The sequence below is a fragment of the Chionomys nivalis genome, chromosome 24 (assembly GCF_950005125.1).
Source record: "Chionomys nivalis chromosome 24, mChiNiv1.1, whole genome shotgun sequence".
NCBI classification, from domain to species: domain Eukaryota; kingdom Metazoa; phylum Chordata; class Mammalia; order Rodentia; family Cricetidae; genus Chionomys; species Chionomys nivalis.
In genome coordinates this window covers 44,631,560-44,656,804 of record NC_080109.1, presented here as the reverse complement: position 1 = coordinate 44,656,804, position 25,245 = coordinate 44,631,560, and the positions used below count along the sequence as shown (strand labels likewise).

General features: G+C 45.0%; 1 protein-coding gene across 1 annotated transcript in view; it reads left to right on the top strand.

Moving 5' to 3' along the window:
- Positions 1–25,245, top strand: part of Spata16 (spermatogenesis associated 16) — a 253,869-nt gene that overhangs the window by 201,683 nt on the left and 26,941 nt on the right. The window contains exons 6-9 of the mRNA XM_057757290.1: positions 8,225–8,371; positions 9,749–9,861; positions 18,049–18,213; positions 21,296–21,379. Coding sequence (XP_057613273.1) covers positions 8,225–8,371; positions 9,749–9,861; positions 18,049–18,213; positions 21,296–21,379 — 509 coding nt within the window. The remainder of the gene's footprint in view (positions 1–8,224; positions 8,372–9,748; positions 9,862–18,048; positions 18,214–21,295; positions 21,380–25,245) is intronic.

Sequence of the window (25,245 nt, the reverse complement as noted above, 5' to 3'; positions counted from 1 at the left end):
CTGTCTCCAGAGTATGGGGAGCTCATGACAAGCCCCACCACACCCTGATTATCTATGTCTGTACTCTATCTACACCTGTCTCTAGAGTCTGGGGGGGCTGTTCATGTTACATCTATGCCTTTTAAAGAGGAAACATTTCCTTTATTTATGAGAGAGGGCAGTGAATCTGGATTACCTGAGAAAGAACCACGGACAGTGGAATTGTGGCAGGGAGGGGGAGTAAGGTGCTGTACAGCCAGCACTCTGAGGACTCGAGATGCCGGAAATTTCAAGGAATCAAGGAAATGCAAGTCAACAATGGCCTTGGAATTTGATCCAGAGGAAGAAAAACATGCTTAAACAGTGATTACTCTCATAACTTTGACAAACATCAGAAGAAAAGACACTGTGAAGAGGAAGGCATCAACTAGGGGAGCAAATTTGCTCCCTTTGAGTTAACTTTTGGAATGCCGAGCAGACAGTAGTGTCCCAGCAGTCACTGGGAAACATGCATTAAGATTTGGTGAAATTTTTAAGATGAGACTGTAACATTCGTCTTCTCTGTTTTAGTGAGAATGAATAGGAAACCCACAAGACTAGAGAAATCCTCCCAAGCATGTATGTATGCTATGTCAAGGAGCCACGGAAAGCTTTGGGAAATCCCCGGAGAAAGACTCAGCATTCCTGTTTCAGTCTCCCAGGGTGTTCGACTGCTATGATGAGCACCGGGACCAAAAGAAAGCTCAGGAAGAAAGGGGCCGATGTGGCTGACAGCTTCCCATACATCATCAAGGGAAACCAAGCCAGGAACTCAAGGCAGGAGCTGAAAGAAGCAGAGGCTATATAAGAACACTGCTTACTGGCTTGATCTCCATGACCTATTCAGCCTGTTTCTATAGCTCAGGACCACCAGGCAGGGGTGGCAGCACCCACAATGCACCGGGCCCGCCCACATCAGCAATCAGTCAAGGCAATGACCTGAGGACCTACTCACAAGCCAGTCTGATGGAGCCAATTTCTCAGGTGAGGCTCCCTCTTCTCAAATAACTCTCCAGCTTATGTCACATCAACAAAATACTAAGCAGCACACTTTGTTTCTTTTCCTGTCACTGCGTAAAATACCCTGACAATGACAAGGTAAAGGGGAAAGGGTTTATTCTAACTCACAGTTCGAAGACACAGTCCATCAGGAATGTGAAGTCGGGGTGGCGGGGTCTTGAAGCAGCTGGTCAAATGAAATCCACGATCAGGAAGCTAAGGATGATGGATGCATTTAGCCGCTGCTCAGTTCCCTTTACCCTCTTACACGGGCCAGGATCCCAATCAGAAAATAGTGACCCCCTCAGCAGGCAGAGCACCCCACCTCAAATAACACGAAGTAATCCTCCAAAGGCATGCCCAGTGGCCCATCTGTCTCCCAGGTAACTCTAGACTAATCATCACAGTATATAAAAACAACAGAGAGAGACAGACAGACACAAAACATCAGAAATAAGATTTTTAAAAGGAAAGAGCAGAAATTGAGAAATCAAAGAGCTTCAGGAACTTCCCCAGCTGATTGGGCAATGCTAGCCCTCCCTTCCCTCATACACTACATTTGGATTAATGAACAACTACTTAAACCTCTCTTGCTAGGCATTGGCTATCTTTCATCTGGTTGGGGAAAAGGCTTGAAAAACAGGATTTTTTAAGAAGTGTAACCTTTATGGTCCCTCTTTGATAGTATTTTCGAAGAATCTACTTTCATGTGGTAAAAACTTAGAATTATGTCACACCTGCAAGCTAAATTTTAGTAATAAATTCTATTATAGGCTTTTTAATTTCAACTCCAATGGTGATAAACTCTAAAGGGACAGACTAAAAGAACCTATTTTCTCCCAGTATTCTTGACATGACACCAGCAAAAGGGACATTTCTTAAAATCAATTTTACCAAGTTATATGATTAACTTTCTTATCCATCAGAAGCACAAGGTTTTCAGACACACAGGTTTGAGCACAGAGTTGAGTACAATTCCACTCGGATTAATGTTGCGTGAGCATCACATTTGGGAAGTGTGTTGTCATGTGGGGTCATACACTACCTGCCAAGCTAGACCTTCACAGACGGCGATTACTCTGCATATAAATGGAAGGAAAAACAAAACCAAAAGCAATCGTTTACATTCCTGTCTAAAGTTAACAACATGTACGAAAGGTCTAATCACATTTCCAAACTTTACCTAGAAGTTAATAATTAATCAAATACACATTGGAAGAGATGAATATAGGACTAAGAAGAGCCAAAACATACTTATATTTTGTCAGCTTTATAATAAGTTGGCTCTGGGATTCACATTAATTTTTCCAGTCTGTCTGATCACATCCCATAGTAACACAGGTCTCCTTGTCATTCAGCAAATCTTGCAGGCGAGCCAACCCTTCCGCATCCCCTAGTCACCTGCTCCATCAAGCCCTCACTTTGTTTCATCATCAGCACAACCGAAACCCCGAACGTCAAAGTGTTCTACTCCCTCTGCAGAAACGCCAGTCCCCAGCAGTGTCATCAGATCTTTCTGGGACACTCTGCCATGAGGATTTCACAGACTGATTTTTATTTGTGTTGTGCTTGTTTTGGAGTGACAGGCATGCTCCTGAGGGTAAAGGTCAGAGAGTGACATCAAATGTCTTTCTAAATTACACTGCACCTCAGTTTCTGAGACCACATCTCTCACTGAACCCTCAGCTAGCCTATTCACTAGATGGCCAGCTGGCCAGCAGGCCTAAGGACCTGCCTCTCTCTGCCCCAGCACTGGGGCTGTAGGCGCATACTGCTGCACCTGGTTTGTTCTTTTTTTTTTCTTTTAATGCTGATGCTGAGGCTTAAACTCTGGTTCTCCTACTTACGCAACAAATGCCTTACCTTACCAGAAAACTGAGCCATCTCCCCAGGCTTGTATGTAATCTCTTGAAGATTAGTTTCATAATCTGCAAGGCTAGAAAAAAGATGTACCTTATCCCCCATGTGTATTGAGCAAAAAGAGATCTTAATAGAGCATGTGATGCAGAAATCTCAGGTAAATGCCAGTCCTCATCAAGATCCCAACCACCCAAGAAATGTAACATGAAGGGCCAGGCTCCTTGGGGTTTCTGTCCTGCCCTATTCCCACAGCTATTTAGCCCCAAAGAAAATCACACAGAGGTCCACATTAGGTTATAAACTGATTGACCCATTAGCTCAGGCTTCTTATTAGCTCTTGTAACTTATATTAACCCATTATTCTTATCTGTGTTAGCTACATGGCTCAGTACCTTTCTCAGCGGGGCAGGTCACATTCTGCTTCTTCGGTGTCTGGGCAGGAATGCCAAGGGAGCTTCCTGCTTCCCAGAATTCTCCTATTCTTATTGCTCCACCTCTACTTCCTGTCTGGTTTTTCCTGCCTATACTTCCTGCCTGGCCAATCAGCATTTATTTAAAACATGATTGACAGAAAGCAATTATCCCGCACCAAAGAAAGACTACAACATGTGCAGTATGTTTTTGTCCTAGGTTTGGATTTTATGATATTTAGTTTATGGAAGAATCAGAATATATTAAACTATTTAACACATATGTTCAACAGATCACCAAGAACTTACTCCAGTTCTCACACACTGTAGCCTGACAAATGGGAACAGGAAGAGACTCTGGGCAGCTGCCACATGTGAAACACAGTAGGGGCTATGGGGTGGGAGAGTGTGATCCACGGTCAAGTTTCCAATGCTGCAGGAGTCAGAACCCAGCAGGATGGTGCACTCAGAATCCCAACAGGGCAGGGGCTGAGGCAGGAGGATCATGAGTTCCAAGTCAGTGTGGACCGTGTGAGAGACCATGCCTAAATAAATAAGCAGCTTCTAAGCAAACACTTAGCTAAACAGGAGCAAGGGGTCTGGGACAATACAATCAGGATAAGCCATGCCTGTCATTCACCAAAGAAACGAGGCCAATAAAGAGCGAAAGCTCAAACTGGAACATTCAATGCTATATTATTTAAAAATTGATCCTTAACAAAATCATAATTCTAATATATTAAAGATTGGTGTCCTTTCTCCCTCTAGGAGGACTCAGAACTAAGCTTACTTGGCCTGTGTTCCCCCATTGCTAATTGAGAAGTCTTTTTATAGTAGAGCAATGGTTTGCTGCTCACAATAAAAATGAGCAGGGCAGATCTCGCTGTCAACGCACAAAGCTAACCTATCCTCCTCCTCCCCAAAGTAGCACAAAACCAACCAATCTCAAGGATGGCACAGTGGGCAGACTGTGGTGGGCCGGTTGTGGGTATCAGTCCTTGTTGTCACTTTCAGGCTGCTTTCATTGGCTAGGTACCTCCTAGATAGGTCCCTCCACTTTCCTAATTCCTTGAGTAAGTGACATCATCAGTCATAGAGACAACACGCACACAACACTTAAAGCATTGCCAGGAAGTGATCCTCGGCCAGAAGCAGCTCTTACAGCCATGAAGAACTAAACCTGCTTTAGATCTGTGCTCCAGACACAAGTCTAATCACTGGAGTTGATGCCGCCATCCCTTCAGGGTTTTCCTCACGTAACTCTGGTGGAGTTAGCGTATGAAGCAAAGTTTTTCATCCAGGTGTTTTCATGTATACCTTCTTCGTTTTGCTATTGGTGCTTGTTTTACTTATCCCTGCCCATACGTTCTCTCCCATCCTCCCCTCTGCTCCCTCACACAAGTGTGTACCTTGTTCCCACTTGTTCTCCTCTCTCACTATGCCCTCTCTTGTCCTGGTACCCAGCTTACCGGACCCTTTTCCCCTCACTAACAGACCACCTTTTAATTTGTGCCATTTGTGCTCCATAATCCCCTCTTCCCCCAACTTAGAATCTCTTCTTTCCCTTTGACGATCCTGTTTCTGGGTTTGTGATCTCTGCATGTGCATGCATGTGTGCGTGCACACACGCGCACGCACGCGCACACACACACACACACACACACACACATTCTAGTTCCACGTCTGCAGGGGTAAACAGTCCTCTTTCTTAGTCGGGCTTATTTTCCCTACCATAATGGCTTCATTTTTCCTCATGGATGAATAGACTTTCATTGTGCATACTACATTTTCTTTATCATTTCATCTGTTGATGGACATCAAGGCTGATTCCATTTCTTAGCTATTATAAATAATGTAGCAGTAAGCATGGATTTATGACTATCTTTGTGGTATGTTGATTTTAGAGTATATACCCAAGAATGATGTTGCTGGGTCATATGGTAGTCCTGTTTTTTTGACTTTTAGATATCCCCATGCCATTGCCATAGTGATTGTGCCAATTTACAGTCTCACTACGTGTGGATAAGGATCCCTCTCCCGAGTCACATCCTTGACAGCACTTGTTGCTGCTCTTTCCTTTCTTCTCTTTTCTTTTCTTCCTTTCTTTTTGTTTTGTTTTTGTTTTTTGAGGCAGGGTTTCTCTGTATAACAGTCCTAGCCTAGCTGTCCTGGAACTCACTTTGTATATCAGGGTGGCTTCAAACTCACAGAGATCCGCTTACCTCTGCCTCACAAGTATTGAAATTAAAGACATGCACAACCACAACTCAGCTTGCTGCTGTTTTCTTAATGGTGGCCATTATGACTGGGTTAAGATAGAGTCTCCGACCTAGAAAACAAAGAGAGACATACATGGATCCACATAGGAAGGAAGAAAAGAGAAGATCTCCCGATTAATTGGGAGTGTGAGGTCACAGGAGAAGGTAGAAGAGGTGGGAAAGGAAGGGAGGGGAGTGGAGAAAGATGCATAGCTCAATAAAAACAATTTAAAAATAAAAAAGAGTAAGCTCTAGACTTTCTTCCAACAAAGGAGTATGTGAATTATGGATTTTAAGAAATTGACATGTTATTAACAAAATAAATGCAGGCACAGTTTTTTTACTTCTATTGGTTCTTTGTGGATTTCACATCGTACATTCCAATCCCACTTACTTCCCTGTCCCTCACATCTGCCCTCTGCCCTTGCAACCTCCCCCAAAACAAAACCAAATTGAAAGAAAGAAAGAAAGAAAAAAGAAAGAAAGAAAGAAAGAAAGAAAGAAAGAAAGAAAGAAAGAAAGAAAGAAAGAAAGGAGAGGAGAAGAGCCTTGTCACGGAAGCTGTGGTGTGGCTCATGGAGTCACACAGTTGACTGTTTGATCCATTCATCTTTACTTGCAAATGTTCATTGCCATGAATCATTGGTCCTGCTCAAGGTCTCTGGCTTCTGCTACACCACTAATACTGGGCTCTCACTGGGGCTCCTCTTGGACATCCTGTTGTCCTGTGTCGTGGAGATCCTGCTGTTTTGGATCTGCAGATTCATCCCCTTCATATGCTCATAGGTGATGTGGATGCTGGGTGGACCAACTCACAGCCCTGGTGCAGCCTGCAGCAAGGAGCAGGGCCAGTTCTCCTGCTCTCGGGTCCTCAGATCACAACACCAGGGCCAGCTCTGCTGTTTTGCCCTGGTGAAGTGCAGGGCCCTCTCTCCTGATTGCTGCAGAGGTATCTGAGAGGGATGGGGTTAACGCTCATGCCCTCAGGACTGGCTCACTTGTGCCATTGCCAACAGGGTCAGGTCTAGTGTGCTGCCCCAGCGGGGTGCAGGGCCCACTCTGCCACCGGTGTGCTGCAGCTGGTGAGGGGTAGGGCTGTTCTCTCATTCTTGTGAGCCCAAGGCCAGGTCTCTCACCGGCTGCACATAGCAAGGGACGGGGGGCGGGGGGCATTTTTCCCTAACCCATGGCAGACGAGGGGAATGGGTAAACTCTGTTATTCTCACACCCTCAGAGCTGGGTCACTTGGGTGAATGCCTGTGGTGAGGGGTGGGACCATCTTTCCTGAGTGCAGGGGTAGGGGATGGGGGAGCAGCTCTCCTCTGAGGGGTGGGACTAGCTGTCCCGCTACAATATCCAGTGAAAGGTGGGGCCAGCCATCCCAGGGTCATGGAAAGGCAGTCTGGCTCAACACAGCATGGTTCCAGTGACCCCTCTGTGCTAGCACTAGCCATGAGCATCATCACAGACCCCATCTGCAACAGGACCAAGAACCAAGTCATGGCCTTTGGCAGCAGCCTGGGGCTTGAACATCATCATGGCCCTGTAGCAGCATAGGCCGCCGAGATCAGTATGTCACCTGCAGCCATAAGGCCCTCGGGCACCAGTGATCTCAGGTGACTGACCATACCCCAGGCACTCACACAACCTTCAGTGATAACAGGAATCATAGACACCACTCCAGATCCTGGCCACTGCAGAGCCACAGACACAGACCTGGCCCTAGGCAGCGGCCCTGGTCTGGACTATACCTTAGTCCCAGGTGGTAGCACCTGCCACTCAAATTGGTCCCAGAGCGCCCGTAACAGGTTTAATTCAAATTTCCCCAAAGACTATGGATTTTGCACATTTTCCCACGTATTTATTGGCCTTTTATATTTTTTCTTTTTTGAGAATAGTCTGTTGAGGAAAGCTGGGGACTGACTGGTGTTGGTGTTTAATTTTGAAGGTTCTCACATATCCGGCATATTAATCCTGTCTGATGTGTGCTCAGGAAAGAGCTCTCCCATCCTGTGGGCTGTCTCTTCACTCTGGCCATCATTTTCTTTGTGTCGCAGAAACCTTTACACTTTGTGCCGTCTCATTTGTCAACTGGAGGTTATGTCCAGTGTATTGAGTCCTATGCAGAAAATCCTCGCCTGTGTCTAATCCTGAAGGGCTTTCCCGGTTCTCTTCTTGCTGTCTCAGAATGCCGAGTCTTACATGAAGTCTTTGATGCATTTTGAACCGTGTTTTGTGTAGCAGGAGCTGCTAACTCCAGGGCTGCTCCTGCACGTGCAGAGAGCCGCTTTCCCAGCACCTCTCATTTTCATTCTCACCTTGCTCCTTCTCTGTTTCCTTTTATGTAACATTATTTCTGTAGTCTTCAGCTAGGATACAAAACCAAACACACAGAGAACAATAACCCCTCCTATGAGCTGCTCCTGAATGCCCGTTGTTATGAATGGGGAAAGATGGCCGTGGGATCTGCTTGTGGCTTATTACCGTGCTTTGTGTGTATTTATTATCACCAGGAAAATACAAATGATGGAGTACAATTTTATATATTAGCCACTTGTGCTTCTGATGCACATAATTTTACTCTGTGCTTTTAATGTTTATATTTATCGCTTTTCTAAACACAATTCCTGAAAATGATGAAACTACAGCCAGATTCTTGCTTCTTTCTCCCATTTGCAGACACCCAAGGACTCCACGTGCTGCCCCAGACAGCTGACTGGTCGTCTTTTCCTCCTCAGCAGTATCTCTTGACGCTTGGGTTCAAGAACAAAGAAGATGGGAAGTTTTTGGAAAAGGTGTCAAGCAGGAAGCTGCCCACTTTCACAGGTGATTGGAACCTCAATGTACTACATTTTGAAATGTTCCCATTTCTAAACTGTGTCCCAACACCAAGCTTGTAGAAGGGCCTGGATATACAAAAATGTTTGGTTTTAAGTCACTTTTAGTCTTTCTAATTTTCTTTGTGGGTTGATTAAAAATACACAAAATGCTGAATTCAGGAGAGAATCCCCCCAGGAACACACTGTACGTTATCATGGAGTGCTTACCAACCCCTTCCTAGCATCCCATCCAGACACCACCATCACCACTGCCTGGCATAGCCACCAAGACTACGGACTTTCAGGTCTGGGGTCTGGAGTCAACAATTGAAGTACTAGCTCAAGAGGCATAAGAACTAAATTTTCAATTCCCAGAATCCCACAGAAATGCTGGGGAGCTTAGTGTAGTTCTAGCCATGAAGGGCAGAGATGGGATCACCAGAGCAAGCTGGCTACCTAAAGCAGTCACATCAACACACTCCGGGTAGGACTGAGAGACCCTGCCTCAATCAATAGGGTGGAAGAGCAATGGAGGATGAGTCCTGCCTTCAACCTTGGCCCCCCACATGTATGCATGGACACACACATGCCAGCTGAAAAGGTCACACACACACAATGGAAAAAGAAAAATAAAGAATATAGTTTTTCATCGTTAAGGGGCAAATATGAAGCCGTTGGTCAGCATGACTAGTACATGAAATCGAAAGCACCCATGTCAAGTCCAGGTCCGCTGGACTCTCTGCTGGGGCATTAGCGTCTGCTCCTCTCGTTCCTCAGACAATTAGTCGGGAGTCCAAGTCATCTGAAGAGCACACAGTTGATGGTGTTAAGTAATTTCGGTTAAAATTTTCAAGAAAATGGTTACATAGAATTGAAATCTCAGACTTACAGACTGACTTGATGACCAGGCTGAGCTTGCTCCTTGTGAGATACCCACATAGTTAGGAACTGGAATTCTGCCTGGCATCATAACCGCAAGGCTTATCTCTGCCTCGGGCCACATTCAAAGTCAATGGCATCTGCACACGTGAAGAATACCTGAGTGGCGCGAGACAAGAATCAGACGTGCTTATGACAACATTTTCTCACAGTTCAAGGCAAACATATTCTGCTGAGATACACAAATTGTCACAGGTTGTCTCTTAGATCTCTCAATCAAGAAAATGAGTTAATGTCAGTTTCTAAAGGGTGACGTCTCCTCTGCCTTTCTCCTCAGAGAGCTTTTATTGTCACATACATGGGCGGGGGTGGGGCTAGTGTCCACACTAAAGATTTCCTATCTCTTAATATTGAAGTATCTGTCTGTCCATAGCTCACAAAAGAAAGCATTCTGAAATGGAATTCTGGAATAAAAAGTATAAAAATTTATTGTTACAATTTCTAGAACATAAAACGCCTTTCTCTCTGCTGACCAGAGAAGATACAGTGAGACTCATGGAGACAGTGGGGAAGCGAATCCTGCCAGTCCTGGACTTTATCCGCAGCACACAACTGAATGTGAGTATCAGATGGGTCTCTCGTCCCGTGTGTGAGCACCCGGGGTTCCTAAGCGTATAGAAAGCTGAAAGAGCCAACATTGCAAGGGTTGAGTTTGGGGGTTTTGTTGTTGTTTTCTTTTGTTTCTTAGAAAGACACACACCCTGAGATCACATTTACAAAAGCAAACTGGGGTTAGCTAACGATTCCATTCCTCTTCCGGTCCCACACATGTCCTCGGACTACACTGCGGTCCTGAGTTGTTGTCAGACAAATATCTCCTTGCAGAGCTCTCCCTCCCCCTGCCTTCCTCCCCAAGGCTGCTGGAGATTTCTCATTTCAAATCAATAACAGAATGTTAGCAATCAGAGTGCCTTCCCTACTTCATTTACTGAGCCACTGCACAGGACCGCCTCATCATCTTGCACGGGAACTCAGAGCTCGTGCCTGCCCACCCAGTCTCAAGCAGGGTGCCGCTCTAAACATTGCTGCCGAGCTGTGTGTGGCCTCAGGTAAATGATGTAATCCCTTTCCCCATTCCAGGGAGAGTGTGCTGTTCCTCCAATTCTGTGTTTTAATATGTCCTAAGTGTGACCCGAATTCCTTGCTGCTCTTTTACACACTGTAGGCTATTGTACTGAAATTCAGAAAGAGACTTTCTCATTAATACATTAGAAAGGCTGCAGATTTGCCCCCCTTTAATATTTTTCAAAAGGCCTTAAGTTGGAAACTGTAAGAATCTTCTTCATGTGGCTTTTGTATTACACTGTTGATTTGATGTTCGTAGGAAGAGAGACAAGGGGGCTGTCACGAGCAGCTACGTAGCATCTGCTCAGCAATTCTTTGCTCACTAACATCGCCCAGCATTTTAGGAAAGTTATAAAATGTCCAATCCATTTGCATGATTTAATTTAGAAAGCATGCTCTTAACAGACTTCCCTGCCTCCAACCCCTGCTATCTCCAACCGTGTTCTACTCGGCCACCTCCCTCTATTTCTTCTAGTAAGGAATCCCTATTTCTCTTTCTTGGCTCGAGCTGTTGTGCCAAAATGCTGTAGAGCCAGTGGGCTCAACAGTAGAAGTTTCTACAATCAGAGAGTAATTGTCCTCTTGATTCTCATAAAGCTGAACTTTTCCCTGTATCGCCAGAGGGCTCAGAGAGACGGTAGAAGACTCAGGCCTCTATTCTTAGAAGGCCACTCTCCCTCCATGGTGGCTGCTCTCCTCTGCTTTCTCTAGCTGTGAGAAACTCCATAACCAAAGGCAACTTGCGGAAAAGAGAGCTTAGTTCATCTTATACTTTCAATTAACAGTCTATTGTTGCAGGAGGTCAGGGAAGGAACTCAAGGTAGGAACGTGCAGGCAGGAACTGAACCAAAGACGAGCAAGAATGCTGCGTACTGGTTCTCTCTCTCTCTCTCTCTCTCTCTCTCTCTCTCTCTCTCTCTCTCTCTCTCTCCTGATACAGTTCCAAGATTACCTGTCCTGCTGTGGAACTGCCAACAATGGACTGTGGCCTCACATCAATGAACAACTAAGACAATTCCCCGCAGACATGGCCACAGACCAGTTTGACCTATGCAGCGCCTCAGTTGCGACTGCTTGCCTGGGTGAATGCTGGTTGTGCCAAACAGACAACTGAAACCAACCAGGAGACGGCCCCACCTTCATAACCTCATCTCATCCTAATCACCTCAAGCACAGGGCTCATCTCCAAGCATGCTCACACTGGAACTTGAGGTTGAATGTGTGCTCCAGGAAGTGACTCAACTTCTGTCCCCAACAGTCTCGTTGGCAGTGCCACAAATTTGGGGCCTTTTTCTGCAGTTCAGCCTTTATCATAATCCCTTGCACACACACACACACACACACACACACACCCCTGCCCATCCTAACTGAAAATCCACACACATCATCACTGCCATCACCAGGTTACTGAGGCAATAAAGTATTCCCTACCAAGAATCATCATCCCCTGAGCATTGGTTGGTCCCTTCTTGCCATGGCTACCCTGGCGGCCCGGGTGCTAGGTGCAGTGGGAGGCATCTGTCTGGGCTCTGTCTCTGGGGCAACATCTGCCTAGCTCAGCACTTGTTTAGACGCTAATGGCATGGTTGCTGCTGGCTTGGACTACACGGTGTGAGTGCAGGTTGGGCCGTTCACGTGTCAGGCACTGTCTCAGAGGCCATACGCTTTCCTTCTCACCTCCCCAAGCGTATCGGGACTGCTTGGATGTTTATAGGAGATTCTCTGTGGATCTGAAAATGAGACCTCCTAACCATAATTAAAGAAATTTGGATAGCCATTCAGCAGGGTCCTCTGCTGTGCAACCAGTCTCAGAACAATAAATACCAGAAATCTTGTTCTCTCTGTCCATCTCACCGAGTTCCCTGTATTTACTCCTGTTGGAAACAATACTGGCGAGACTATCTTAATGGGAGCCAAGTGAGTGAGTCTAAAGTTTTTCTGAGACAATGGGTATTGGCTTCCAAACACTGGCTTCCCCATCTCATGTCTGCCCAGCACGGTTTCCTAAAGCAGGGCTGAGAAAAGCTGACTACAAAGGTAACTTAACGAAGCAGACGATGAGTTGGTGACTAGGAAGAATTCCCACCTGCTGCCCTTAACAAGCACTTTTCAGTGGTGTGTTTAAGTTCACTGTGTCTTGGCATCGATTCAAATATAAAATGCTGTGCATTTGAATCAGTTCACACTGTGTTGTCTATGTATTTGCCCTAGAGGCAGGCATTCACCCAAGGTGCACAAGCGTTGTATTGTGAGCATTCAGATTCATAGAAATTTTAATTATTCAGACTGGCCTGGGTTTTGTTGGACAAAAGGGCTGTTTCATTAGTCTTTCTTTTTCCTTGGACATCCTGCATACTTCAATTTTTCTTCTACTGCGAGTGTAGTGCTAGGGTCCCATAGGTCTCAAATCCTTTTCCTTCCGTCACTGACTTGCTCAGTTCCCCACGCATAGGCAGGACTTGAGGGGTCCTCTCCAGGCATGGTGCAGATCAGCCGCCCATGGGAAGGTTGGACTCAGGCCTGCGGTATCAGCGACCACAGACTGTGACCACTAAGATCCAGCATCAGTACATAGCCACCGTAAGAAAGTGACTGATGCCGGGGCAACATCTGTCCTGAAGTGCCTAGGGGTCTCTCAGTCACTCTTAATACGGCAACTCAGACATGACTTTGCTTGTCCACTAAGGCAAAGAGCCACCTATTGGGGGCATCCATCTTTACATCCAATCCTAGCAGCTAAGAAGGGTGTTTCGCATCATATATGCCCAGAGACGCTTTGACAATGTCCCTTAGTGTAAGTAGCTCTGGGGTATGAAAATAATATATATTGCAGCCTTAGCATTCATTACAGTGCAGGAGACCCAAAAGACAGCATTAATCTTTGATATAATACCGTCATATGAATTTAAAGCATTATCACACTTACATTGTCATATAAATAATGATAAATATGTGAATGTTAAAATAATACTTAGACAATGCCAAGAATTCTCATGATATTTCTCCCTACACATATTCTATATTAACCTACCTTATAAACAAGGGGTGTCCATCCAGCATTTTTAATCAAGAAAAGAGCTGGCACGACAGTGCACCAAACTACAATAATGCGATAGCCGTAAATTAGAGTATCATTGCAGACTCTTTCACTGGTTGTTCTAATTTTAAATTTTCCTACAGTAAAACAAAGGGGACATTTTTTGTTCTTCACAAAATAAATATACAAAAACGGGACAACAATGTACCGTCAACAGAATCACATTAAAACTAAAGTGAGCCAAACAAAACCCTAAAGATTTCTGCTGAATCCTTGCACCTGTCATAATCAGGACATTTTCTTAGCCCAAACACTGTTGAAGTGAGACGGAGAAACCCTGCTTAGAAGCAGGCGCCAACTGCTTTGGAGGTGCGACCCAGAAGTCCCAGTATGGTGCTCTGCTGGTGCGAACCATCTCCCATCATCTTATTGGGCCCTCACAACGCCCCTCACTTGACCGACGAGGAGCCATCCATAGCTTGAAGTGGTAATGCATATTCGCATAGCTAGGGTACCAAAGTTTGGACACAAAACAAAAACTAGAATGAGTTCTCCCAGTATTCTTTTATTAATACATTATAAGTTTTTTTAATAGGACAACTTGGAAGTTTATTCCATAGTTGGACTCTATAGTTTTTTAATATTTGAGATCTTTTTCACTTGAGGTAATCTTAATGTTTTGTGACCCACTCTTGTGATGAAGAGGCAGGGGCTACAATGTGCTCTCAGCACAAATGTTTTCTTCCCAGTCCTTATTATCTAAACCACACCGCAGAAACGCCAATATCTGTCTATCTCTCCATGTGTCAGTGCCCGCTCATCATGGTCTTGGAAATGCGGGGAGACAGCCCTCTTAAATGGCAGGCCAACGTGTGTAACTGTAAAGAATTCACCCCCAAGAGTGATGAGAAGTGATCTTGTTTACTTGTTAACTCACACAGAAACACCTGCAGAGCTGCATTTCGTTAAAGTTTCTGTACTAAAATGTAGAAAAACTGAGCTACATAAATATTGAATAGTTTTAAAATTCCCTTCATTTCTTAATCCCTACGTAGCATCTAAGGTTTCAGTCTCGTCATCTCTCAGATTACATTCTTCTGCGTCTTCTTTAACGCCATGAAACAGTTTCTTCCCTGGTCAATGGGCACCAGGCTTTAGGGAATCCTCTCTGGAAACGACTCTTTGGTTCCTCCGCACGCCCAACTTCGTGTGGCTGAGTGCACATTGCAGCACCTGCCTCTTCATGACAAGAGCAGCTCACAAAACCAAAGCGCCTGGAGGTTTTGTTTGGAAAACCTCTCATGATCACGCAGTCTGTTAGTGTGCCTCATGTTATTTTAAGCTATCATGCAGTTTCAAAGCTCAAACCACCAATAAACAACTTCCCCGACTGTTCTGGCTCCGTTGGATCATGGCACAGATACACAGAATTAAAAATAAAGTAAATCTTGGATTGAGCACCAAAATACAAAAATCAAATTAAATCAGAAAATTAACTGAAAATGCTTCATGGAAACATGGACTTTGACCTCCTGCAGGGGTGGTAGACAGCAAAGAAGGTGGTTTTCTCCAGGCTGAGGGAGGGTCCTATGTTTCAGACCGTGATCTCCTCTACACTCTGACATAGGCCTAATATACCTGTCTCCAAAAATGGCTCTTCCAGGCACACAACACATGGATAAACAAGGATCATTCTGTTCCTTTACAAGCTATAAATTTAAACATGTCAGCATGTTCCTCGTGGCTTCCAATCCTGCTGAATGTCAACCGTTCACACCCCAGCATCCTCACTGTAAGGGCTTTTTTTTTTAATCCCTCAGCCTCAAGATTTTAGTCCTAGCTAGACAATGGTGTAGCGCACCTTTAATCCCAGCACTTGGGAGGCAGAACTCATGGACCTGCATGAGTACAAGGCCAGTGGTCTTCAAGTTCCCTGGATGTTCTTCTCCCTTCGTTAACCTCATTGGCTGCTGTCTGCCTTGAACCTTCTGCTCTGTCTGTGCTCCCTGGCTAAATGCTTAAGATTCTAAATAATAAAATCTGTTGGGAAAAAAAGATGCAACTAACCATGTTTTAATACCTTGTTAATTTCACTTTTTATTTCTTCCAGACAAAAGATTTTAAACTGTTTACATGTGCACATTTGAGGTAAACGATAGTATACGCTTCCTATGCGTTCCCTGCTTGCAAACAGTGTTTCTATATGTCATGCCAAGTGGAAATGCACGCCACACATCAGGCGCTGCCTCTCCTAGCATTATGCAGGACCATTTATTTACTCAGCATTTATCAATAATTGCTACTAAATCCAGGCAATTCTTCCAGAAGCCTGTGTTTGAACTTGCTATTTGCCTAACCTTCATCACACCCGGGTGAGGTTTTAGCTTCAATCTTGGCCACTTTATTACCCTCTTTCCAGAAACTAAGGGGCCATTTGATCACTCCTAAGGTCTCACAGGGTGGGGGGGGTCGGGGGCTAACTTGCTTTGCCAGCACTAAAAGTTTAGGCTAATTCCTTCATCTTCCACTATTTCCTTGATTTTTCTTAAAGCAGCCACATTAAAACACCCCTGCTGACATCAGATACTGATGTTCGTCTTTTTTCTGCTCAGTCTTTCAAAGCTCTCGTCTTGCACATACATGACATTGATCTGTAGCCTCCTGGTGGCCAGAACTGCATTTGGTTGTGGGGAGGGGAGGGCTGGGTGACTGTTAGCATCCATGTAGGTTCTTTCCCCAGGGTCTCATTCATACAGAGAACTTCCTGTTTTGTTATGCACCCAGCAATCGGGCTAACAAAGCACTGTTGCTTCAACTATTTTCATTTTCCTGATGTTTTGGAAAATTACACTAATAGATTATGTTCCCGAGCAAGCTGCAGCGGATTCTGCTCCCTGACGTTGAGTCAGCCCCGCGCTTCCCTGCAATAGGCCCATTGTTTCCCCTAAGAAGGACAAAGGAAGCCATTGTTCTTTAGAGAGAAAATGCCACTGTTCAGGGATACTCCACAGCTGAATGGTGGCTGGCTCTCTGATTGCTTCAGACGAGGGATCTCAAACACACCCTGCGGAAGCATCACTCCTGGAAGTTGGTAGATTTTCGTATAAACAACTAATCAGAAACAATAAGTAAAAATGGAGGGCATCCCTTGGGCCACACAGGTGGCCATCAGAGAGGAGGAAAGTCAGAAGGCCTAACCTTTGTCCTTTTGGCAGATTCTAGGAGAGGCCAATCTCACGGGTTTGCTGTCAGTCACAGTGCCAGCCTGGCATTTCAGAGGGTCCCTTCCTAATTTCAAGCTGAAGTTCAGCTGATCTCTCAGTGGTGCTACTTTCTAACAGTGGCTTTCTCTTCAGAGGAAAAATCTCCTTTAGAAAGAAATCCCATGTCTCCTTTCAGGGAACCGTCTGATACAGACTCACCAACTAAAATAGTCCCTCTCAGGTAGGAAACAGAAAGGAAATGATGTCATCTTAAACTCCTTCTTGAGATGCCTGGAGATTTGGGCAGGTACCTACATCATTCTAATGTCGAGGGCTATGCAGCAAATCCATGGATTCCCTGAGAAGGGTGAAGGCAGTGTGAACCGTCTTCTTAACAGACTCACCCAGGGGCTCTGCCGTAGCTGGTCCAGGAGTCCTGTATGAAGGATAAGGAAGGATACTGGTCACCAGCCTTGCTGTCCTGAGCTCTAGTTGCCGAACGCCTTCAGAACCCAGCTAACACTCAGGCCTTTAAGTTTTGACCATAATGTGCCCCCCATATACTTTTCCTGAAGAGAAACCTGGGGGGGGTATCATACACTCTGCCTCTCCTCTCAAGCATGGCAGTCTGTGTTCAACCTCTCTTCTGGACCTGTCAGTGACAAATGCATAAGACGCCACCTTATCTTAAATAGCCCCATCTTCGTAAGAGACACCTGTGTATTCATAAGGGACAAGAGCACAGCGCAGGCTACCACAAGATGGTTCGTGTCAGTTGCTAAAGTAGTCTTAGGAGCTAGAGAGAACCGTGTAAGGGGGAGTGTATAAACGGCCCAGGGAGAAATGACAGATAAGGGCAGAGCTAGGTATTCAACTTGCATAAAAAACTGGCATAACTAAGAGAACGGGTAAACTCTGAGTTGATACGATGCTGTGACAGACAGTTGATCAAGCCCCCTGTAGAAGGCCATGGGCCTGTGAGAGGACGGACAGCTAGTGGAGCCCAGCTTAACTCTCTGTCCTGGTTTTTCCCAACAGCCTCCTTTCCTAAGGCAACTGGAGAACCCATCTCAACAGCCCTACTAAGAGCTGCCTTTCATGTAGAGCCGCCTCCTTGAAAAAATGCAGAGGCCATTTCTCAAGTGATAGAACGCACTGGGTTCTGTTGCTTTCAAAAGACGTAGATGAGCCAAGTCTGTCGGTGCATGCCTTTCATCCCAGAAGAGGTAGTTAGATAGCTGTGTGAATTCAAGACCAGCCTAGGTGATGTAGAGAATTCCAGGCCAGTCAGGGCAAGAGAGAAAGAAAGAGACCGAGAGACAGAGACAGAAAGACAGAGAGAGACAGCGAGAGTATATTTTGTCCCCACCCTGATTGACTTCAGAAAGCTCTCTTTCTGTGTTCTCGTTCTGAAACATGCCTTCTTCCCTGTGAGACTAGGGGAATTTCCACGCCTGCTCAGGTGTGATGGAGAAGTTGCACTACGCCAGCCTCCTCAGCCGGCTGCAGAGAGTGAAGGAGCAGGCCCAGGTGATCAATCAAGCAATGGCAGAGCTGGCAACCGTCCCTTATCTGCAGGACATCAGTCAACAGGAGGCAGAATTGGTAAGTATTTGTTTCTCTTTGTTTAAGCTTTCACAGGCCCCAAGCCAGCAGAAGACAGATAGGGGCTGCAAAGGCTTGTGGTTATAGATGGTGTCTGAAGGGAGACACGGGCCTCGTCCCGCATTCAGATGGAGACCCTGGGAGATGGGAGCAGTCTGGAGCTCCATGATCACTTTCCTTTTCCTGTCTCCCTCCTTCCCTCCCTCCCTCCCTCCCTCTCCCTTTCTTTCTCCCTTTGTTTCTTTCTTTCTCTCTTTCTATATAGCAAGAACCTTGTAATGTGTAAAAACATAGGAAAGGGCTCATTATTCATTTTACATATAAAGCTTTTGGTTTCAATTAAAATGAAAATATGGGCGTGTGCGTGTGTGTGTGTGTGTGCGTGCACGTGCAGAGGCCAGCGGACAAGCTTAGCTGTCTTGCCTTTGCTCAGGCACCCAGCACCATTTGTTTTTACACAGGATTGCTCACTAGTCCAGAGCTCACTAAGTAGGCTAGCCTAGCCTAGCCATTGAGCCCCAGGGAGCCCCCACTCTCCCAGCTCTGAGATGACAAACACTGATTACCAGGCCAAGCTGTTTCTTTTCTTTAACATGGTTTCTAACGATCAAGTTCAAGTACTCACACTTGCGAGGTGAAGCACTTTAGCAACTGAGCCATCTCTCCACCCCAGTTGAAATTCTAATTAAGGGTCTCTAAAACTCCAAGACGATCTTGTATGGTCCTCTTCCATAGAAGAGGCGGGAAAGCAAAACACTTACCTATATAAAAACACCACCCTACAAAATGTCCCTAAGTATAGGTCCCCTGCAGCATTTACCATACACAGTGGAGGTGGCGGCACACAGTGAGAGACTCAGTAAAAGTTCATTTGCGAGAAAAGTCTTATTTTCTCTCGTGTGTGTGTGGATTTTTTTTTAACTAAATACGTTCAGAAAAGCAGACATTTTATTCTTGCATAGACCAAGTCAAAAACTACTTAAAGAAACAGCTTAGAAACAATCTTCAAACAGATGTGTGTATTCTACTCATAATTAATATTAGAAATCATAGCACCTCATTTGAAAAGTAATTCTTGAACAGTGTGCTGCCCATTCAAGGAGAGGTTGGGAGAGCCTAGTGTGTCCTGGGGAAGGGCTCTTTCCTTTGAAGCTTTAATTGAGAGTAGCTGAAACTAATTATAGACTTGAATTGAATTCACAGCGCAAGGATGAGAACGGCCCAAGCTGATTACCTGTAATTTTCAGATAACTAAAGGAACCCTCCCTCTTTGAGCTTTTACAGACGTAACCAAGAAATGAGCTTCTAGTATTTATAAATTTATCTAGAGTTTTTTTTTTAAGTTTGTTAAATAAATACTGATATTCAGAGCAATGTTATGAAACAGTCTGCCAAGCCCAGTAATAACGCAATGCATACTAAAGATGAACCCCATGAAATAAGCGGAATCTGTAAGTCAAAATGGGCTAACACTGTCTGACCCATCATGGCGGCATGCAGAAGAATGGCTTTTAAAATCGCTGTGTTCATCCTGCCATCCGTGAGGCATTCAACAGTGTGCTAAGTGTGGTGCTTTCAAAGGGCATATTATAACCAATTTTAGATGATTAGTGCTCCGTAAGATAAGAGAAGCAAAGGAAATGTTAATTTGGAAAGGAAAATCTTGACAATGTCTTCCTAAGAAAGAATATTCAAGACAGAAGTAAGAAAAATCCAGAGGAATTCTCTGCTTGTAAGTCTCTTGAGCCACACCCCTCTGGGGTTCCCTCCCCCCAAGAAATGCTTATATTTGAAAATATGCACAAAGGGCTCAAAACCAACATCACTGAAATGCCTTCCTAATGTATAATTTTTGCAGTAGCTTATGCTCTAGAAAATGGTATTTCATGGGATGATTTCCTATTGTATACACTCCCAAAATTTAGAAAGATAGATGGGCAGACATATTGATAGATGATAGGCAGACACAGTCAAATAGATGTGTGCTTACAACTCCCAAATTTGAACAGTCTGTATCATACAAGGTTTCATCATATTATGCAATAGATTTTACTTTCCAGTTTTCCAAGTAGGGGTTAACCTTGAAAATCCCAACCTGACCTTGTAGGGCACCATGGCAACAGCGGTGGCTCAACAGAAACCTCATGAGTGACTCTGCTTGCTGCCTTCCTGAGGAAACTCTGCAGCACCAGAGGCCATCTAAGGGTTAGCCTTCAGTCTCACATGTTCTGACACAGCCCACACATGCGCCACGTGATAGAATTTGTTACTAGTTTCTGGCTCCGTGGAGCTTTGAACTTGGGATCCTCCTGCCTCAGCCTCCCCATTGCTGTCACTATACTGACTTTGTCTGTTTCTTCTGAGATGCAGTCTCACGTAGACCATGCTGGAAACTCTCTATCACCTGAGGCTGATCTTGAGCTTGCAATCTTCCTGCCTCCACCTACCAAGGTCTAGGATGGCAGGCATGCACCGCCACTCCTAGCCCATCATATTATTTTCAGTTGAAATATAGCAAATGACTTTTGTTGTAGGTAAAGTGTGCTGTTTCAAAGGGACCTTTAAAAAAGAAGAAGAAAATTAGTTATTTAAAATTTTTTAACAACAGTAAAAGAGTTTAAATGAACAAGAGTCTTTTAAGAGGCAATCAAACAGTGCAGCTTTAGTACCGTCCTCTGGAGAGCTTTTTCATGATGCCGAGAATTATGATACATTAGCCTCAGGAGAAAACACTAAAACACATTCATGTACTACATGGCATTTCCTGGGAGAATGAACTGCTGCCATCACTCTTAACAGTCCAAATCTGGTTTTAACAAAACATCAACACTTACTACATTAAACCCTATATGCTTCCTACAAATTCGGAGGGAGAATCTTTCCATTGTTTCGATATTTTATGTGTACAGCAATGCTCAGTTATGACTGAAGCAGCACCGAGGTGATGGTATTCATCGTGGGGAATCTGAGCAATAAAATCATCGGCGTACAAATGATTTTTTAATTAGGTTTTAATCTGTGTGTTTAGGGAAGTTATTTCTGTGTGAATTCCATGCTGATAATTTTTATCTTGGTATCGCAGCTACAGTCGCTAATGGCAGACGCCATGGACACCCTTGAAGGAAGGAAGAGTGACAAAGAGCGTGTGTGGAATAGAATCCAAAAGGTAAAACTCTGAGCCGGAGGAAAAACGCATCCTATCCTCAGAGAAAATGTCCACCTTGGGTCAAATCTGCTTAGGAGATAAAAAAGAGAGGAAAGCAGTCCCTGGGGTGGTTTTCAGTCTGCCTTTTCTGTGAAGTGAATGCGGTAGAAAGAACTAGAAGTGCAAGCCAAAGCAGTGACAGATTTGTTTAACTTGTCCCCACGCACTGTGGTCCTCATACCCTCCACCCTTCCTGACCATGATCCTTTTCATTTTCTGTTTAAACCGTCTGCTTCTTCATTATCTGTAATGGTATTTTTAAAATCCTTTTCCTTGGAATTTTCACTGATTTTTCAACTACTTTTGTGTCTTTTTTGTTTTTGTTTTTATTTTTGTTTGTTTGTTTATCTGTCACTCACTTGGGAAACACATCTTGGCTCAGGCTCCCTGACCTTACACTTTGGTGGTTTGGGTAGGGGAGAAACACAAGGGCTCGGCACTGGTGATCAGGACAACATTCACAGGTTGTCCCCAGGTCCTGGGAGACTTGAGTGACACTGTAGAACTGTCTGAAGGTGTTGGCGATGCTTACCTCCAGCTGCCCCTAGGTAATTCCTTCTGATTGCTCTACTTCCTATTGATTCTCCTCCCATCCCTCTGTGGGATCCTGAGATCAGGAAACAAAAGAGCAAAACAAAGAAGGCATCCGTCAGCCCATCCGGGAGGGACTCTCGGAATCTGAGGAGACCTGTGCTCTGAAATAAACTAGAAACTCTGAAAATATACATGAAAAACAAAATCCACAGAATTCATAGATGTTTTAGTATCAGGGCTACCTTGCTGGGCAGGAACAGTGTGGCTATATGAATGGCTGTGAACAACATGCTTTCATAACTTGTAGAAACAAATGAGAATAGCCTGCTCTGGAAGATCAGAGATCAGGAGACCAGCTTTATGATTGCAGTATTTTTAGAAGATTCAAAAATTAATGTTCATTACCAGGTGAATGGAGAAATTTGGAAGGTGGGGAATACCTTACTTGGTAAAGTGCTTGAATATGTGGACATGAGATCAATTCCCAGATCCCACATTAAAAACAAACAAAAGAATACCCAGCCCAGCCTTTGTGGTAGTGGACACTTGTTCCCCGGGGGAGGAGAGGTCGAGACAGGCAGATCCCTGGGACTCACAGACCATCCAGTCTAACTTACTTTGTGAGCTTCAAGTCAGTGAAGGGCCCTGTCTGTCTTCAAAAAACGTGGCTGGCACCTGAAGAATGGCACCCAAGGTTGTCCCCTGACCACAATATGCCTACACACACATACACACAAACTTCCCAAACAGAGCGAAAAACATGGGCCAAGAATACAGAGAAATCAGGAGAATTTGTTACTGGGGGCTCACTTACAGTTTCAGAGGGTTAGTTCATGATCATCATGGCAGGAAGCATGGTGGCAGGCAGGAAGCCATGACGCTGATCTGCAGGTGGACAGAGAGAGACCCAATCGGCCTGTCATGGGCTTTTGAAACCTGAAGGCCCAACCCCAGTGACACACCTCCAGCAAGGCCACACTGCTTAATTCTTTCCAAACAGTTCTATTATTGTTGTATTATATGCATTATTACAGTTGTTAACTAGTGAATAAGCATTCAGATATATGAGCCAATATAGGACCATTCCCATAAACCACCACAGCAATTTATAAACTTATTTGGGGCTTGTGGTTCCAAAGGGAGAGGAAGCCATGGTCATGACAGCGGGGAACATGGCAGCAGACAGGAAGGCCTGGGCTGCACGGCAACTGAGAGCTCACATCCTGATCCACAAACAGGAAGCAGAGAGCCCATACTCAGAATGGCAGGAGTCTTTAGAAACCTTAGTCTGCCCCCAATGTGATGGCTATTCTTAACTATCAACTTGATTACGTCTGGAATTAACTATAACCCAAAACCAGAGGATACACCTCACCTGTGAGGATTCCTGCTTGATATGAAGTGGGGAGATCTACTTCTAATCTGGATCTTTGAGGTAGGAAGACACACCTTTAATCCAGATATTTAACCCAGATCTCATCTTGGCCACACCTTCTGCTGGAAGCCTATATAAGGACATGGACAAAGGAAGCTTTTGTGCTGTTCCTGCATCTTCTTGCCTCACTAGCAAGTCCCTTCCTTCACCAGTATAGCACCTACCTCTTTGGAATTTTATGAAGACAAAGTGAGACATTCAGCTTCGTGGACTGAGTAACTGAGTATTCAAATATTTGAGCTTCTGAGAACCATTCTTATTCAAAGCATCACAGCATGCATATCTGCAAGCAAAACTCTCAACATAAAGAAAAATAAAAATTGGAACCGAGATGGTTGCTTGAGCAAAGAGGTGGGGCTAAAGATAGGCCTTCTGCAGCCATTTACCAAGGGAAGCGTTTGGCTAAGAACATAAACTGCACAGGAGGGAGAAGCCACACCAGGGAGCTGAGTGAGAATTTAATAGAAGAGGTAAAGGCACCTGCTGCCCAGACTGACAACCTGAGTTCAATTTCAGGGAGCTGCGTGATGGAAATGGGGAACTGACTCCTGTGAACACCACACGCATGTGTGGTACATGTGTGTGCAGAGCCGGGTGGAGTGGGGTGGGAGAGAATGCAGAAAGAGGAGGGAGAGAGAAATGCAATTTTTAAATGAATAACCATGAATTTGTTAATTAAGAAACTGACAAGGTAAGGGAGACAATCAGTAAGAAAATCGGTACCGTCCCGTTGAGCTGGAGATTCGAGAGAAGAGTTGCAGAGACTAACTCTGAGAAGTTTGCATTAGAAATCCGTCGCTCCTGGATCTCTGAAGGAGAAGGGGGTTCTAGAAGGGTTGGACACAGAACTTTGAGGAGGATCCGCTAAGCCACTGAGAAGTGAAGTGACGAGGGGGCTCAGTGAACTTGGAGGAATTCTGTAGCTTCTGGAAAAACTAGCTTCAGAAACAGCATGTGTTTCTGTACTGGGGATGGCTTTTCTGAAGAGGTGCTCACAGGAAAACGGGAGCAAATGGGTGGCAGAGAGGCAGGAATGGGCGAGCATCTCCTGCTGGCACAGACTAACAGCTGGCAAAGCAGAGACGGGGTGTGCAGAGAATGAACCCTGTCACAACTGCCATAGGAAGTGGGCTTCGAGTAAAGAGAATACGGGGTTAGAACAGAGTGCATTAACCCTGGGTGCTGTCGAGATGCCCACGGGAAACACGGAGCCTCACATTCTGGATAAACACTGAATGAAGGTGACAAGGGATAGGGGAAAAGGGGAAGATAAGAAGGAAGGAGGTGCCAGTCACGCCTTACTCCGGAGGTGTAAGTTTCTAGGCCCTTGGCCAGGTAATAGTAATGAAATCATCTGTGTGGCTGGCACTGCTAAGGGAGACCATATCAAGAGAAAAGAGAATTGTGAAGGGCACACTTCAAACTGCCGAAGAGAAACCTGCGGAGGAGAGCAAGGGCTCGCAGAGAGAATTAGAGCTGGAGGGAAGGAAACTCAAATCTGAAGAGTCAGCAGCATCACCACCGTTTCTCCTGGCTATACAAATAACTTTAGAACAGGGATCAGCAGACCCCACGCTGCAGATCGCATTCAGCATTGCACCTATTTCTGTAGTGAAGTTCATTGTCACAGCCCTGCCGTTCATTTACATGTTGTCTGGGTCAACCTGGCCACTGTAACGACTCAGTCCAAACTGTCTAGCTGCGTGAGGAAAAATGTGGATGTACGGCAGTTTCCAACAGTCCACCTCCCAGAAATATTAGCTCCTTTATCAATGTAAGGATTTACAATTACAAATCCAAGTACTCACAGAGCCACACCCCAATGAGTAAACCCTAGGGAAAGGCCAGAAAGAGGAAA